The 17,687-nt window shown below is 38.3% G+C and overlaps 1 protein-coding gene across 1 annotated transcript; it reads left to right on the forward strand.

Annotated features, from left to right (window-relative positions):
- Nucleotides 1-2,111: 2,111 nt before the first annotated feature.
- On the forward strand, nucleotides 2,112-15,260 carry LOC103797540 (sentrin-specific protease 7-like; the record flags this gene model as incomplete). Its single annotated transcript, XM_009069762.1, has 3 exons — nucleotides 2,112-2,219; nucleotides 4,403-4,497; nucleotides 15,063-15,260. Coding segments are annotated over 3 exons (401 nt in total), but the record flags the coding sequence as incomplete, so codon positions are not given.
- Between the last annotated feature and the right edge of the window lie 2,427 nt (nucleotides 15,261-17,687).

The following is a 17,687-nucleotide window of genomic DNA, read 5'->3' on the forward strand; positions in this document are numbered from 1 at the left end:
AGCAGTCAATACTAATGTCTAAAATTGAACTGTATAGGTATGATAGGCTTAGCATTTGATTACTCATAAACAGGATGTTTTCAAGGTTATTTTAAGACCTAGGCTAACATCTAAAATACTGGAGTAAGCTCAAGCAAGTAGAGTAGTTGTGGAACTGTGTAATATTTGGTTATCTGCAGAGATATGTTCAAAGGCTGTTTATGCTAGTGTTTATTTTTTTCTAAAATACCCCTATTAGTAGTAGTTTCTAGCAGTGGAAGTACTGGTGAAAACAAATGGTAGGCACAGAAACTGGTTTGATTGGGTAAGGTCTGGACTGCCAAGTGATTTAGAAATAAGCTGTTTCCAGCACCTTGTTTATGCACTTTCTCTGCCCCTTGCAGGTGGGAACCTTCAGAAAAATACTGCTGGTTTAGATGAGGAGTCCACTAAGTGCGTATGCACATCTTTCTGTTGAGTTAGTCACTTTTCATTTGGGAAAAGCTGAGGCAACCACACACGTTGCATTTAGCATAGGTTCAGACCTCTGTTTATCTTTGTGCTTGTTCTGTAAGGTAATTGTGGGCACTGCAAACAGACATCTTCTTAATGAGTGCAAGCATTGGGAAGATGCTGTGCGGTGAGCTGGAAATGTTGCTACTGAATGTGTCCTGTGCTTTTTATCCATTTCTGTCAGTCCATCTGTCTCTTTGTTTTCTGAGTCGGACCTTACCTGTTCTTAATGTGATCTGTTATGTTATGACAGAGGTTATCTGAACCTCTTTAAATGCATGTTAAAATTTTAGGTAACCATGTATCCTTAGGAATCTCATAACAGAAACCACCAGTCAGGCAGCAGGTGGAGTTCTGAAGTAAGAAATTTGTACCTGGCCATTAAGGTGCAGATCAGAAGACTGTATTCTGACTGATATGCTTATAGGCCACTTCTAATACAAAACCAGCCAAACAAAATAAGAAAATGGCTTGTTTTGATACTTACATGTTGATTGAAAAGAAAAGGACGTACTTGTATGAGAAGTTGTTGGCTGTGCGTAACAGTTATATCCTTTATAATTTGAGGAATGTGTTATTAAAGGTAGATTTGTTATTACAGCATTTGACCAGCAAAAGCAGTTTGAGGTACTGTAAAATTTGGCTCTAATTACAACTGAAATTTGAGTCTAATTACAAATAAAATTAATCTTTGTTTCCAAGAAGTGCAGAGAAGGAATAAGGGCATTCACGATTCAGACTGAAGAATTGCAGTATTATCCCATTACAGTGCAGCATGCTTTACTATGTTCTGTCTGAAGGACTGCCTACCAAGCTGATGAATGCAGTTGATGTGTTAATTTAAGTTGTTAGTATTGCTGTTCTAGAATCCTTGCTTGTAATTTCATGTTACAACGTAGGGCATCTGGCAGCTTGCAAATCAAATTCATAGTACACTTGACAAGAGCCATCACATGGAGTAACTTCAGCTTTTTTCTGGCTGAGATAGACTCAGTTGTCCGAAAGATGTAAACATTACATTCCCTCTCTGATACATTCACATCTGGTTGTATTTGAAATGTAAGGTTTTCCTTTTCAGGATACCTGGGACAAATGGCAGTGCATCTGAGTACATTATAGTCTGTTGATTCTAAGTTATTGTACCAAAATACTAGTATTAATGCAAGGAGTAATTGTTCTTCATTCTGAATTTTTTGTTTTGAGAGAGCAAACCTGGTGTGACAGTCATCACGACATGCAGCTGTTTTGTTTTTATCGTTCTCAAAGCTGAGACAATTAAACTAGAATGTAAACAAATCAGAGCGAACTAAGAAAACTGCCAGTAAATTGGTTGTTACCTCCTGGGCATATGTTTGAAGTTGTTGTAAAGCTGATGAAATAAGAAGGCCTTTTTCGAACCATTCATGTGTTAAAACTAGCTCCTCATGTGGTATAACACATGATTTGGGATCAGGCATCAATGAGGAAAGCATATAAATTGAAGTCCCAGGTCAGTGCTTCCCTTGTAATGTGGTTACTTTGCCTGACAGTTAAGAAAACTTTGTACATGGCAGTATGTCAGCTCATTGCACCGGTGGATAGTTTAGTTTTATCATGTATGCAACATCATCTATTTTCAGTTTCGTATACCAAAGAAGAAACCAAACGCCAAGTCAGAGGATGTCCAAGTTCAGTCCCCTTTGGCAAGGCTCCCAGGCTCCCACCATTGGGACTACCCTTTACGAGAGGTAAAGAGAAGTTCTTTGGAGTGTGAAGTGTGTAGGAGAATGTTACATAAGGTTTTGGTTTAGTTTTGGAAGTTGGATTTTTTCAATACTGAGTGCTGCCTTGTGAACAGTATCTGACCCAGATTGTCTAGACACAAGTGTGTAGGTTTGAAATCTATCTGCAAACATATATTCACAGAAATTAAAGTCTTAGTGCCATGTTTTCAGCCTAAGTCATTAAAAAGCAGAATTGATCTTCATGTGTAGTTTGAAACTATCTTAAAAGTCATGAATTTAAAGGTAAATATGTTTGGTTTTTTAGTTAATTGTCTTCTGATTCCTGAACTTTGAGGTTATATTCAGATAATTTATCAAACCTTTTGTTATATTATGGAAATAACCTTTACATGGAGTTTTCAGATAGTCATTATTTGTACCTAAAAGCTTAAACTTAAAGAGAATATAAAATGCTGTATCACTTGACAGAAGTGTAGGCGCTAATACAGAAATAACTGTATTAAGACCAGAAGACTGTAAGAGTCCTTATGGCATTTATCTTAAATGACCGGCTTGATCATCTCGGTCACATACAGAAGCAAATATTTGCCTCTGTAAATCTGTTCATTTTTAAAATGCCAAGTGTTGGAAACATGTTTTCCTACTCTTGTCTCCTTCACCTCAGCATTGAGAGTTTGTTGCTGGTTTTAGTGCTTTCAGAATCATGGGGCTGGACAAATAGGCTCCCACTCAGAGGAGCTTAAAAATCCTAGTGAGGGATGTTAGGAATTTTCTTTGTAGTAGTGGTGATAATGTGACCCAAGTATCTTGCTAGGCCTGGTCATTTGAGCATGCTGCAGTAGACTCACTGTGTGGTTGTATTCTGTACTGTTAATACTTGAAGTGAGCAGAGCATCCAGTTACAGTCAGGTTTTGAAGCTGGAAGTCATGGCTTCTGTGGTTACAAGCAGGAGTCTCTTGGGCAGATCCAGACAGCACTTACATGAAATTCTTTGTCTTTCTCTCTTCCTCTATAGAAACAGTGATTAGACTGGGTGAATTGAAAAATATTTTTTCCTTGCTATTTCCTGTATGTTGTCTAGTATTTCTTTTCTTATCTTTCCTACCTATGTCTGTATATTTTGGACTTTTCTATATGGTAGAGAGTTTCATATACTTTAAATGGTGACTAGATTTTATGTTCTACTTTAAAAGCTTGAGGTATCAGCGTGTGCTCCGTGTTGTTTGAGAAACCTTGTGCAGCTTTCAGTGGTTTTGGCATATAGGTCTTTACCATGCTTGAACACCAGTGCAGTGAGGTGAACTACATAGTGTTTGCAGGCAGGAAGAGGGGAGAGCACCTTCAAAACAATTTGTTGCTGTCAAGTTTTAAATAATGAGGGTATTTTTCACTAGAGTTAGTCCCTATGATAGGGAAAAGTTTGACTTGGGATGCACGTTTCAGACTTCACTAATGTTTGTAAAACATGTGGGTGTGAATTTTTCAGATGCCCTTTTGTCCCACACTTAGAAATGAAGATAAGTCTGTCTGCTTTCAGCCTGAGTGGTGTAATTTTCAAACATGTCTTTGGGTTATTACATTTTGCATTTAAAAAAAATGAGTGATTAGGAGGAGGTAATGGCAGAGGGAGGAAGATTTCTAGAATTGCAGAAATAACTATATGTTTTGATTTATTTAGTTTGAAAATATAAGTGCATTCTGGTAAGGTAAGAGAATTTGTAAAAAAATGAAGTCTTGCTGTTACACGTTTTGCCACCTAAGTACTAAACCTTCAAATTCCTTTTCCTTCTCAGAATTGTGTATCTTTGAATGGAATATAATTTGGTTAAATGAATGGAGTTAAAGGAAGTAGAGGCTGTCTTCTGTATTTGTGATTATGTAAAACAGGCCTAATATTTAAGTCACTATTTGGGATAGTCCTTGTTTATATAGGGAAGCAATTGAATTGTCCTCTTTTGTTATCTTTCTTTAGGAGCAAAAAGTTCCATTCAAGATCAGGTGGTATGTGGATGCTTTAAATCAAGCAAATTCATTCTTTTCAAAGTTGTTGTATATGCTCCTTGTGGCTCTGCTTTATTTGATCAGTTGCATTGTTTTGGTGTCTGGCATTGTTGTTTTTCTAGTGTATTATCCATTGTGACATATTTATGATGAAAACCTGCCAATTTTATTTGTTTTGTTTCAGTGGAGATTAAGTGCCAACAACAGAAAGCCTCCCACAAAAGGAAAAAGGCAAAAGGACTGCGACAGACACAGCTCTGACAACGAAGAATCAGTTCGGTAAGAAGTTGTCTCAGAATTAGTTTTTCTGTGTACATTCAGAGTTTCACAGTCTTTCTTGAAAATGGGCATCTCTGATTTCTAGGTCATTATTTTTGTCATGCTGAGATGGTTTTCAAGCTGTTTGGGTAGCTCACCTTCAGAGAATCATGCTTCAGTGATCTAAGAAAATGTAACTTTTTCTTTAACACAAGACTGTGATGTCAGAATGGGAGTGCAGCACTTACTGGGGGAATTTCTGCTTGTTGACCTGCTTGGAATCCTGGAACATGTTCATTACTGTATAAGTGTAAATTGTCATTCTAGCCCTAGATATTTTAGATATTTAAGAAGCTTCCGTGATTATCTTTTGTTTATCTGTTTTTGCTCTGTAGTCCACACGTATTAACTTAGCTCTATCAGATCTTAAAACCAACAACAAAAAGCCTTAAGCAATATGGTGATTAGTAGGGGAAGGCAGTAAATAAAATTAGAGTTTTTTCACCTGTGTGTTATGGTTCAGGCACTTAAGTAAATAATTAAGGCTGCTGATGTGTCCTTTATGCTCTGTTGCCTAGAGCAAATACCTTTGTTTCTTTGAGATTATGGCAAATTATTTAAAATCATCTTCTGGGGGAAGCTGTCAGCTAGAGAATGGTTTATCTGAAAATTTTGAAGCTGTAAATTCTGTAGTTGACAAATGGAAATGAAAATGTAGACTAGATTTATTAGCAGCAACCAGGAAGCCTGAATTCAAGATGAAATGAACCATGTTTATCTTAATGAAGCAATTGTTAATCCACATATGACACAATTCTAAATCAATGAGTAAGCATTCTCTGCCCTGTGTTCTGACTGCAACTAAACTTGACCATAAGTGATTTCTTGTCAGGAGAGGCTGTTAAAAACAAAGTGTACAGGTAATGAAAATCCTTAATGACAGCAGGTGATTTTCACACTGCTTAATTCTGTGGGTTTGTGAGCTGTGAATAGTCATTGTTTAGCTTGATCCATATACTCAGAATGCTTCAAAGTGTTACAGGGAAGAGCTGAATTTATAAAAGATGCTGAATTTATTTTTCATGCCTCTTCAGAGACATAGCTGTCAGTTTACATGTAGTTACCTCAAAATGCTTCTGTCAATAACTTGAACTGAGGAAGCAGCTCACAGGGTCATCTTAGCAGAATTTAAAAGCTATGTTAATTGAAGCTTCCTGAATTTGAAATATGTTTGGACATGGCTGATACATGATAGCAATCTCTAAAGGTCTTTTAGTAAACTTTGAAATGATCTTTCAACATTGAGGAAGTTTTTTTAAACAGCTGCTTTTGGATCTGTTACATAGGTTAATTTTCTGTTACATATGTTTATTTTGATATGTGAGAGACTCTGAAATAGCATTTGTAGATATTCCGTCATCTTTACAGAAATTCTTACCAGCACATTAGTGAGAAATGATTTAGACTGTAAAGGGACAGTAAATAGTCAGATAATAAACCTGTGCATTTTTCACTTCCTCAAAAAAAAAGATGTGTCTAGGGACTAGCTGAAGGTTCACTGTAAAATAAACCTACCCTACTGTCTACTATGAAGCTTGTGCTGAGTATTCCATTTGGGTACCTGGTGTTTCTCAGTAAGTAAAATCAACACAGTGACCCAATTGCATAATAGGTAGAAAGAGCACACTGGTTCTAAAAAGGTGGTTGTTGAGCAAAAGTCTAAGAACTGACGAAACTCCGGAAGAGGAGAGAGTGAAGTTGCATGCTGAGAGTCTTTCTAATGCAGTAGTTTCTGTGTTCCTTCTAAGTGAGGATTTTTCATTTGCATTGCCAAGCAGGAAGTAGGTGTTAATGACTGACTCCTATTAGCTGTTTTAAGAACAGTCTTTGTTGATAGGAGCCAATCTCAGATGTTTAGGGAGATAGGTTTCATCTAAGCTTTGCTTCAGTGTTGTAATTGCCACTTAATTTTAATCAGGAAGGACAAAGTGGACATATTGACATAAACCCACCTTCACATATGTTTTTAACTTAAATTCTGGGTTACAAAATTTAGTAGTTGATTGCTTCTGTCAGTCGTGCTGTGATGTGAGACCATGGGGGCTGGAAGCAGCAACTGCAGCTGCTCTCATTTGTATACCTCTGCTCATGGCCTTGTGGAAAGTGACTGTCAGGTGATTTGTTTGCCATCCCAGAGAGGCTGCTGGGGCAGGTTAGTTCCCTAATCTGTTTCATACCGTGGAGGTTTCTTATACATTCTTGTGGTTGTGTTGCAAAACAGATTAGAACTGTCATTAAATATCGATAGTTCAGTTTATTAATGTCATGAGGTGTGGTATTTATGTAATTGGTCGATTAATGTTTTGTGTTCCACTAAGGAAACTCTTTCCTAATAGAGGAAGTAGATAACACTATTTCAAGGATAGCTTTTGCCCTCTGGAAATAGTGTTTAGAAGTGTCCACTTACTACAGCTGTATTACTACGGCATTCTCCCAGAGGGGAATAGAGGTAAAGGAAACCAAACAAACAAAAAAAGGAAGTAAATTGGAACACTGTTCTGAAATTCAAGCTTCTCATCCTGGTCTGTCAAGTTTTCTTTAGCGAGGAGGGTGGGGGGGGGTGCTTAACATGTGTGTGATTCTTTAGCTCAGAATTTCAGACGTTATTTGCAATACGTGTCATGGCTGAATCAAGTACTGACCCCATAGCAGTCAGGTTTTTGTGGCAGTCATTTACATACTGGTTCCCCTAGCCCTGACTGGTGCATTTGGTCAGTAATAACTTCCTGGTCCAGCAAAGCAAGGAGTTTAGTAGGGATATTCACATTTGCTGTTTGTTAGTCATTGACTTCTCATCAGTTGATGAAAGGTCAGGACCTTGCAGCAGGAAGAGGACCGAGTGAAGTTTTCTTCTCAACAGGGTCTAGGGGGTGAATGTATCAATCAGAGTTTCCTGTTAATACCAGTGCAACATGTTATTCTTTTGGGCCCTGAAAGGTCAAAGACCTCCTGAGCTGTGCATGTGCTGCAGAAGCTCAGGTACCTGAATGCGTGTCAGGTCTGTCAGTGGCTTTATTCCAGGACAGATATTCAGCTTTTATGGGACCTGATGGCGTGACCCTGATGGTATGTGACATCCCACTGTCAAAATATTTATCTCCCAAAACTTGGGGTTACTTGTAGAAGTATGTGGGCATGAAGATAGTGGTGTAGACAATTAAAAATAATTTAGTCCAAAAAGAAGTCGGTAGCCTTCAGGTCTCATTTTGATCACTTTCTAATACAAATGTGAATGAATTGGAGCCAGTGGTTGCAACACTGGAGTGTGTACACAAATATGATAATTGAGAAAGGAACTGGACCTTGCAGCTGTGATTATTGTGTGAAATAGAGGTCAAACATTTTCCCCAAAGGGGTATAAACTATTAATAGCTTTTGGTCCTGTGCTTTGTAAGGTAGGATAATCCTTTTTTGCCTGTGAAAAGTGTTGTAAGACTTGCCAGGAACAGCTAACAGCATTTTTTCATAGTATACTCTTTGTCTGTTTCATCATTGCAAGTGTAAATATGTTTTCATGACCTTTGTTTTTGTATTGTTTTCTTTTGTGGAGGTAGGTAAGAGGGAGTATGGTAGATGGTAGAAACAGAAATAATTGCTATTGGTTTTCCTTCACCAAGATGCCTCCAGTATTACTGTTGTGCAGGTTACTTGCTGGATCTGCTGTGGGACTTCCTTTTAATGTATCCTTCCTTGCTTTTTTCTGCTTGATGCTAATTTTTATCTTTTGCAGTGTGTTTTGCATATGTTACTCACTTCACTGTACAGACAGTCTAACAGGTAACTTAGGGATCTGTGTCCCAACCATTGTTTACAGATGTACAGGCTGGCTTAAGTTTAGATGTTTTCTTGGCTCTATCTAAACCCAGTCTTAATAACAAGGTTTTCAAGAAATGCTGCGAGATACCATTCCTCCTTTAAGAAAGGGAAGAAGCCATTGAAAGCTCTGATGCCACTCTGCTGCTCCGAAGGTCAGGTCATAACCAGTTGTCCTATCAAGGTCTTCAGTCAAAAACTGGTGCCACATAAGAAGTGATGCCTTGGCTTGGCACTGACATCTTTAAGAATGGCACAGTGTGTACTGTTTTCTTCCTTGTTTGTCGAAGGCTCCTCTGCTTTTAATAGATTTCCAGTGCAAAGCGGGTTTCACAGCTGTGTGTCTGTGCTTTGAATTGTAAGGTCATTTTTACAAAGGTGCTTGCTTAAAATGTGTATACCTCATTTAAATCAAGGGGATAGGAAGCGTTACAAATTCTGTGCCAAATAACAATCAGTAAACTAAATTACAGAGGGGCCTGGAGCCTGTCAAAGTCTAGCCTGATGTGAATGTGAACAAAGGATGTCAGACCTGAATTTCTAAGGTGGCCAACAAACTATAGGTAGTGAAGTCCACCTTCATTGGAAATTCTGCTTCTGACTCCCTTACCTCCTGCTGTGGACTTTTTCTGTCATTATGTTTAAACACTCAACATTGGAATACTTTCTGTTACCTTTACAAGTCCTGATTGCACATGATCACAGGGTCTTTATTTTAATTGTATGTTCCAATTGGCCTAATTACCTTGCTTTTTGAGGCTAAATTTAGTAAAATTTCAGTATGATACCTCGTGCTTGAAAAACAGAAGGAAAAAAATTAGCTGGCATTTCTGTGAGATGTGGAACTATGAAAACTTGAAATAATCAAGATCTGGGAAGTAGACTGATGGGCTTGTCTTGATGATAGGCTTGGCTTGATTCTAGTCAGGAGAGCTGAAGTGTTCCATAGAGGATAACACATTTATGTTCTCATGGTCCTCTACAATAATGATTTTAAACCATTATTTTTTTAAGGAGAAATGATTTTCTGGTTCACATCTTCATATTGCTTGGGCCTACTTCTGCATTGGTTTTGGTTTTGGAGGAAAAACCACCATTTAGTTACTTCAAGGTTTGATTTGTAATTTCAGGTCCTGTTAGAGGAAGAGCAGAATTGATCTGGCTTAGTCTTTCATTGCTTCATCTCTTCTGGCACCCCAAGAGATGAAGTGTCTTTCTACTACAGCTGTTTAGTAACTGGACCTTCAGAGTAGTTTGGGTCTTTCTTATCTTTAAGAAGGAATTTAAAGTGTAAGAGTAAATGTCAAGTTTTATAAGATAAAGTTCAAGTTACTTGATGATTTTGAAATATCCTTTAACTGCTTTAATAGTTTTACATTTTCTTAACAGTCTAATAGATTCTTGTGTAGCTGGATTTTTAATTGATCACATTTCTTAAATGTTCTCTATTCCCTTAGGTACTGCATATTTATTTCTTATTTCTAGTATATATTGCAGTGGACAAGCAACAAGTTATGTACAAGTCCAGTCACTATAAACTCTTCTGGCATATTGAACCAATGTTTGAGAAGTCCAGAAGAAAGCTAGAACTTCTGACTTAGTGGGGACTTTTGTAAGAAAATAAGTCTCTTGCTTCCTGTGCTGAATCAAGAACACTTTGCAGACTTGGTACGTGCTCACTAAGCTGCTGCAGTTGGGCTCCACCATTTAAGATATTAGTGTTACTGAACTGACCCTCATGACCCGTGTTTATTTTCTAAGCTATTCAGTAATTAAAGCATATCTTTAAATCCAATTTCTGGATCCTTAAAGTGTAGAACAAACCTCTTTTAGGTCTACAGTTGTCATGGTTAAACCCCAGGTAGCAACCAAGAACCACACAACTGCTCACACACTCCCCCACCAATGGGATGGGGGAGAGAATCAGAAGGGTAAAAGCTAGAAAACTCATGGGTTGAGATAAAGACAGTTTAATAGAGAAAACAAAAGCTGCACACATAAGGAAAGCAAAACAAGGAATTAATTCACTGCTTCCCCCAGGAGAGCAGGGCCCATCACGCGTAATGATTCCTTGGGAAGACAAACGACATCACTCCAGACATCGCCAGTTCCTTCTTCCTCCCACTTTATATACTGAGCATGATGTCATATGGTATGGAATATCCTTCTGGTCAGTTTGGGTCACCTGTCCCAGCTGTGTCTCCTCCGAGTCTACCATGCACACCCAACTGCCTTGCCAGTGTGGCAGTACGGAACGCAGTAAAGGCCTTGGCTCTGGGTGAGCTCTGCTCAGCAATAACAAAAACATCTCCATATTATCAAACCTGTGTTCAGCACAAACCCAAAACATCGCTCCATACTAGCCTCTGTGAAGAAAGTTATCTCTACTTCAGCTCAAACCAGCACACAGTATTTGAAGCACATGCTCAGACTCTGTAAAAGTTTCTTAAATGCAACTTATACTTTGCATTAGTAGTCATAGACTGTATGGACTAGGTAAAAGAACAACACCTACCTTTTCCATACTGCATAAAACATTCTGGAGTACTACTGTGGTTTGGGTTGGTCTTCTAAGGAGACTATCTTTGTACATGTGACTTTTTATTGCCTTCATAGAGTCAAACTCTTACTTCAGAAACCGTGGGTTGTTTCTCCATCAGCTAATTAGGACTGATCTATTACATAGCACTTTCTCGTCTGTCCAAGTTCTTGGCATCAGCGTGCTTTAAATTAGGTGTGTGTTTTGTTCTGGTTTTTTGGGGTTTTTTTTTGGTTGTTTTGTTTGTCATCCCTCATATTTGTATTTGGTTTTGTTTTGGGTTTTTTAAGGGGGGTTTTTTTGGGTTTTTTTAAGCTTTTTTTACTTTTTCTTCAGGAGTCTTAGAAGAATAGAGGAAACTACCTTCGTTTGAGCTTAAGTTACTTAGTTTTGAATGGGAACCATTTAGGTTTATTGTGCATTGTCTAGATAGTGTTCTCCAAGGTGTGTTGTGTGCAAGACAATACACTGGGGTACAGGAAGGAAGTATTTTTGTACCATTTTGAAATGTTTGTCATCTTAATTGCATCCTTTTTTGTATTTCTGTTTGTGTGTTAGAATTGTTAAGGTTGGAAAAGACCTTTATGATCAAGTCCAACTGCCAACCTGCACATTAGTACATCTCTCCAAATTATAATTAAATGAACTTGTTGAAGGTGCATGCTCAAAATAGTTGCTGCTGATAGGGCTACATGACCAAAAGAGTTTGGAGACCACTGGTCTGGGAAAAGCATAGCAGAGCTCTGGGAGAAAGAAGCTCATTGCATATACATTATGATATTCAGTGGTGCAAAGGTTCTCATAAGATTGGCTGGATTTCATCACTTATAAGCAGGCTCTCCAAGCCATGTGTAGGAACACTTCTGTCATTTTGGGCTCCATGAGGGGTTATGTGTCTTACTAGGGTGGTAAGTAACCAGGGAAAAGAGATCTCAACATGAAGCAACTATTGAAAGAGCAAAATGAAAGGATTGTGTGAAACACCTCCCCAATTTCATTGTGTTTCACTAGCATGGTGGTTCCAGATCTTTTTTTCTTAGGTTTCAGCATGTCTGTTCTTCAGCAGCTTTCATGCCATACCTGTATTTGTTTACCACTAGTTATGTTGTAAGCAGGCTGCTGCGCTGAATGCTTGCACAGTGGTCAACCCACTGAGGAGAAGCAGCCATTTGCTTAAGAAATGTTACCAGAGCATGTGTGTAACAACTAGCTGAGTAATAAAAGGTTTTCTCTAGCTATAAAACCAGTCTTGCTCTACACCATGAACAGTTTTGTTTGTTATGCAAGACATGCGATAGAAGAAAACCTATTCTTGCCTTAGTAATCCTTTAAAACCAACAAATTAATCTGAATTTCAGTGTCCTCATGAGACCAGCTCTGGCAAAACATGTCCAGCTTTCATATGTTTGAAAAGAAGGTAAATCCCGACAAATGACCTCTGATCTATAACACTTATCAGCTGATAGTTCCTTGGTGGGGCTTGACCTCTTCTTCCAGGCAACTAGCGATAGGACAAGGAGAAATGGCCTCAAGCTGCACCATGGGAGGTTCAGATTGGATGTTAAGAAAAATTTCTTCACTGAAAGAGTGCTCAAGCACTGGAACAGACTGCCCAGGGAGGTGGTGAAGTTACCATCCCTGGAAGTGTTCAAAACCAAGTAGACATGGCACTTTGCAGTATGGTGTGGTAGGCATGGTGGTATTCAGTCAGAGGTTTGACTTGTTGGTGTTGGAGCTCTTTGGCAGCTCTTATGATTCTGTAAGGAAGCTGACCAAATTACTGGCCATGCTGCAGAATGAAGGCTTTATGTGAAGACTTCAGCGCCAATATATCACAATTATCTATGTAGATACTTCTTTAAAGAACTTCATTAGACAGTTTTTACTGACTTTGTAATTCATAATTGTATGTAATTTCTTTAGTGAAATTGAATAGAAATCACTTGGAGCTTCAAAACTGGGAGATTGTATTAGCTTCTGGACTTTTTTCCCTCCCCCAGCAAGATCATAATTAATTAGCAATGTGGGAACCAACAATATGGTTCTAAAATCAGATGCCATAATATGAGTGCTTGTTTTTGTATCCTGCAGATGCTCAAGTGTGCACTTTCAGAATAATTTGTAAGGCTATAACCACACCACTTTCAGCATTTTGCAATAAAAAAAAATGCACCAAAATTTCCATGTTTCTGCACTGAAAGTTTACCTCATCAGAATCACATATGGCTATGTCAGTCATTCATGCCAGGAGAAGAAACCTTGAAAGGCTGTCATGATTAAGAGATTTGTTACTCCTCTTCTTCAAGGAGAATTACTTTGTAAAACGTCAAGGTAGTGAACTTAATTCTAGTGAAGATGTAAGGTATGATGCAGACCGAGAAGTCATGGAAAAGCTTTGTTGAATTTATGTGACTTGAAAAGTTCTCAACGCCCCATTATTAATTAATTATTATATATGTATGGCAGGCAACCCAAAGTTATCTTGACGAATGTCCTGAGGACGAAAATAGGACGAAAGTACATACAGGCGCATCCTAAAACTGGTGTTAATTTTTCTGATGCTGGCAAGCTCCAGTCAGATCAACCACCCTCATCATCTGCTGCCAGCCTAAAGATATGGCAGATTTTAAACCCTACTCTCCAAAGTCTTTTTCTGTCTAAAAGGTATGTTGTTTTTGCCTCATGTCACTAAACAAAACCATTTTCCTTGCAGTTATTTTTTCATGAGAAGGTGCTCTTTTTTTACTGCAGCTGTCTGGTTCATGAATTATATTTTCACCTGACTTTGCTGAATTCACTCATACCTGGTTCCTTTTGATAGTCATTGAGAGAGATGGTGCCAGGTATGCTGTAGTGGTTCTTCTGACCAATTGGCTTCTTAAAGGTCCTGTATTGACATGACCACTTAACTCTGAATCACTTGATCCTCAGAACGTTTGGGGTTTTTGTTCTTGTGAAAAGAAGACACTTGCATTTAACTGCACCCCTTTTCTTAGAGAAGATACCAGGGTGTATTTTCACTGTTACTGCTTCAGACTACTCATGAAAATAGGAGAACTGGCATAAAGGGTCAGAAGAAAAGCATATCAAGTCCAGTATCTTCTTTGCCCGCTCAAGAGCAGTGGTCAGTTGCACATACCCAGGGAAATGTATGTTTAGTCTGAGTGCTTTTTGCTCTGGGCTTTGTCTCTGAGCTTCTGATGGTACACAGTTTATGGACTTCTTTTATTGGGGTTTACATCCAGTCTACAGTGGTTTTCTGTATTAGACTTTTCCTCTCAGTTCCATCCTCACCGTTTTATCACCTGTGTGCCTCTGCAATATCTTGTCTGTAATGTAGTCTCCTGATTAAAAGCAAATTTATGTCTCGGTGCAAGAGGAGACCTGAGTGCTCCCCAGACATCACACAGTCTGTGCTGGAGTGTGCTTTGTGGATGAACAGGAGAATTAGGCTGTCAACAAATCACAATGGAAATGGTAGGATTTAGATGCCAGTTTGAGAAGCTAAGTGGATAAATGATGGGCTGTACGAGAAGCTGGCTGCAGTGGCATTGTAAGTTGTGTGTGTGCTCAAATGGGCATTTGCATCTTCATATTTCTGCTTAGACTATTTTTGATGCCTATCTGTTCTAACACTTGGAGGTATTTTTCTGAGCATTGCTGTTCTGTAGAATGCCACCTCATAGTTGAGAAGGGGAACAAAATCTAATGCTACTTTTTTGTATACGTGCTTCTTATCTATCTGTTCAAGAAGTGCTGAAGAAAATTCAGGTTTTTTTCCTGGAGGCTTCTTGTTCACAGGAAAATCTAGATTGTTTGCTCAAGAGTTCTGAGAAATGTGTGCAAATATTGCATGAAAGCTGTTTAGAGATAAACATTTACCACATTTTAAACAACACATGGTGTGTTAGAGGCAACACAGTGTGAATTCTATTTGGCTAAGGTGAAATTACATGATTAGTGTTTCTCACTCTGGCCTCTTGTTTCTTTTTTGTATGTATCTGCTTACCTAGTATTTTAAGTTTCTTAATGAGATTTTATTTTTTTTGTCTCTAAGGGACTGAAAGTATCGATGTTTGATTATCAAGCCTCTTTAGTTATGTGAATTTAACAAGAAGTTTCTTTCCCTGGATTTCAGTGCAGTATTTATGATTTACTGTTATATATGTGGCAGGCAACCCAAAGTTACCTTGACGAACATCCTGAGGACAGAAATTGGAAGAAAATACATAGACAGCCACGTAGTAGTTGATGCAAATTTACCTGCTGCTGACAAATTGCAATCGGGTCAACTACCCTCATCATCTGTTGCCAGCCTACAGACATGTCAAATGTTAAGTTCTCCTCATGAAAGTTCTTTTCGGTCTGAAAGGTATGTTACTCATTACTGATTTTGCCAGTCTTCCTGAAATGACATAGCTTCACAATGGAAAAGAATTTCATTTGAAGCAATCTTTATTATACTCTTGTCTTGAAGCAGGAAATGAATTTCCTGAGTACAAACTAACATGCTTCTCCAATGAGCTGTTTTAGCAGTTGCATTTGTTTGCAATTGATTTGCTATACCTGATGTTAATAGGCTACTTTTCTTTCTTAGAAGGAATTTCTCTTTGCAGTGTTTTGGTTTGTGAAGATAGCCACATCTTCAAACATGTCTAAACTGGCTTGGTGTCCCGAACAAAATGCTTGCTTTCCTGTTCCTGTGAATGTGTTGTAGCCTGATTTCAAGTAACTTCTTTTGCAAAATTTCTCCAAATTCCTCTCTGTAATAGTTCATTTCTTTTCACATTAACCCATCGGCAATCTCCGTCCTTACAGGGTGATATTGTTTAAGGGCTGTGTGTCCTCTCACCACTTAATATCTACTTTTCCTCTCTTCTTCCTACATTTAGGTTGACTGAGCATCATAGTAATGGTTGACATATAAAACTAGCAGAAATCAGATATTAGAACTATATAACATTTGTTTTGGTCTAAGGTGGCAGTTGCATTCAAAGTAAGCTGTCTCCTCTTGTCTGTTATGGCTTCCTCTTTGCTCAACAGCAAATTTTCCACAGGAAAAAAATAGCAAGAAATTTGAGGGAAGAAAGTAGGAGGAAGAAGAGAAGAATGATGTTTGACTGCAGGAATAATTAACAGTTTCCCGGTTAAAGAAATCTTAAAAATTCTTGGAAAGGAAGTTATATTTCTCATTCCGATACATTAACATCTAGAGAACTTTTTTTTAAAAGTGTTAGGCTCCCCATTGCTGCTTAAATTAACCTGACAAAGCTGCAATTTGAGGGATTTAGAACAGTTTATTAGGCTGTCTCATTTGAGAAGTATTACATTTGTTGCTAATGCTTTTCCATAACTTAAGGCTGAATGAAGTGTGGGGGGTTTGTTTGGATCGTTGGGGTTTAGTTGGGTTTTTTTGTTTTACTGCAGAATCTTTAAGACCTATGATTTTTAGTGTCTGATTTTTCCACTTGGTAATGTTTTGGATGATGGGAGGTAGTAGGTTTGTAGACAGGAAAACATGAACTGTTGTATGTAACTCTCTAATCTGAGGAAACATGCTTGTGTGTTCTTCAAGCTCATATCTGGAGGGTTGCTGTTGAGTTTTGTATTAAGCACAATAGTGGTTTGAAATAGTAAATTTTTTCAGTAGTTGGTATTCTCAACTTTAGGTTTGGAGTGGGTCATTGTTTGAATGATTAATATTTTGTTCCTGTTACATGGTTTTCTACTGTATTGTGTAAAAGGCTTGTTATTAGTAGGAACCAACATTAGGATGATTTTTCACCCCTCCCCAGTGACCAGGTCTTTAGTGTGATTTGTAATAGATATCACATGGCAGTGGAGAATTTAGGAATTATTTCAACAAAGTTGTGGCTTGATTCTGGTCACCTCTCTGTAAGTAAAGTCTGTGCATTACATACACTTGGCAGTGATTCTTGAGGTCTCTTCTTTCAGAGAATAAAATCTCCCCCCTTACAGTGGTTATGCATATATATGCACATGGTCATACAGAGAGTCTTTGGTGTCTCCAGAGTAGCTAGAGTGCATGCTTTGTTTTGCTGAAATTTGTGCCAGTTCTGTACTATGGAAACTTCAGATTAAGTCAAAGAATTGTGTGTGAATAGAACAGGGTGGTAATAAGTTAACTTATCTCTATCAACTAGAACTTGCTGCGAGTTTCCTGTTTCCTTTCTTGCTTCTGGTAGTACGGAGTTGGTGGATTTTGTGTTGCTTGTTCACTGCAACCCAGTGTGAAATGGATTTGAGTCACCACTGACCTATCAGTATAACTAATGAATTTGAGGTAGGTTTTAAATGTAAAGAAATGTAGGGTTTTAAAATGTTTAAAGTACTTATTTCTCATTGCTTTTGAGAGTACTCTAGTGTATACAGCCATAGCTTCATAGGTGCATATATCTGTTAATTTTAGAATCATAGACTTTAAGGGTTGGAATGGACCTTACAGATCATGTAGTCCCAACCCTCCTTGCCATGGGCAGGGACACCTCTCCACTAGATCAGGTTGCTCAAGGCCTCATGCAGCCTGGTCTTGAACACCTCCAGGGTTGGGGCAGCTACCACGTCCCTGGGCAACCTGTTCCAATGTCTCACCACCCTTATAATAAAAAACTTTTTTCTGATATCTAACCTGAACTTCCCCTCCTTCAGTTTGAATCAATTACCCCTTGTCCTGTCATTGCAGTTCCTAACATAGACTCCCTGTCCAACTCCTTTGTAGGCCCTTCAGGTATTGAAAAGTTACCATGAGGTTTCCATGTAGTCTTCTCTTCTCCAGACT

The sequence above is a fragment of the Acanthisitta chloris genome, unplaced genomic scaffold (assembly GCF_000695815.1).
Source record: "Acanthisitta chloris isolate BGI_N310 unplaced genomic scaffold, ASM69581v1 scaffold41630, whole genome shotgun sequence".
Lineage (NCBI taxonomy): Eukaryota > Metazoa > Chordata > Aves > Passeriformes > Acanthisittidae > Acanthisitta > Acanthisitta chloris.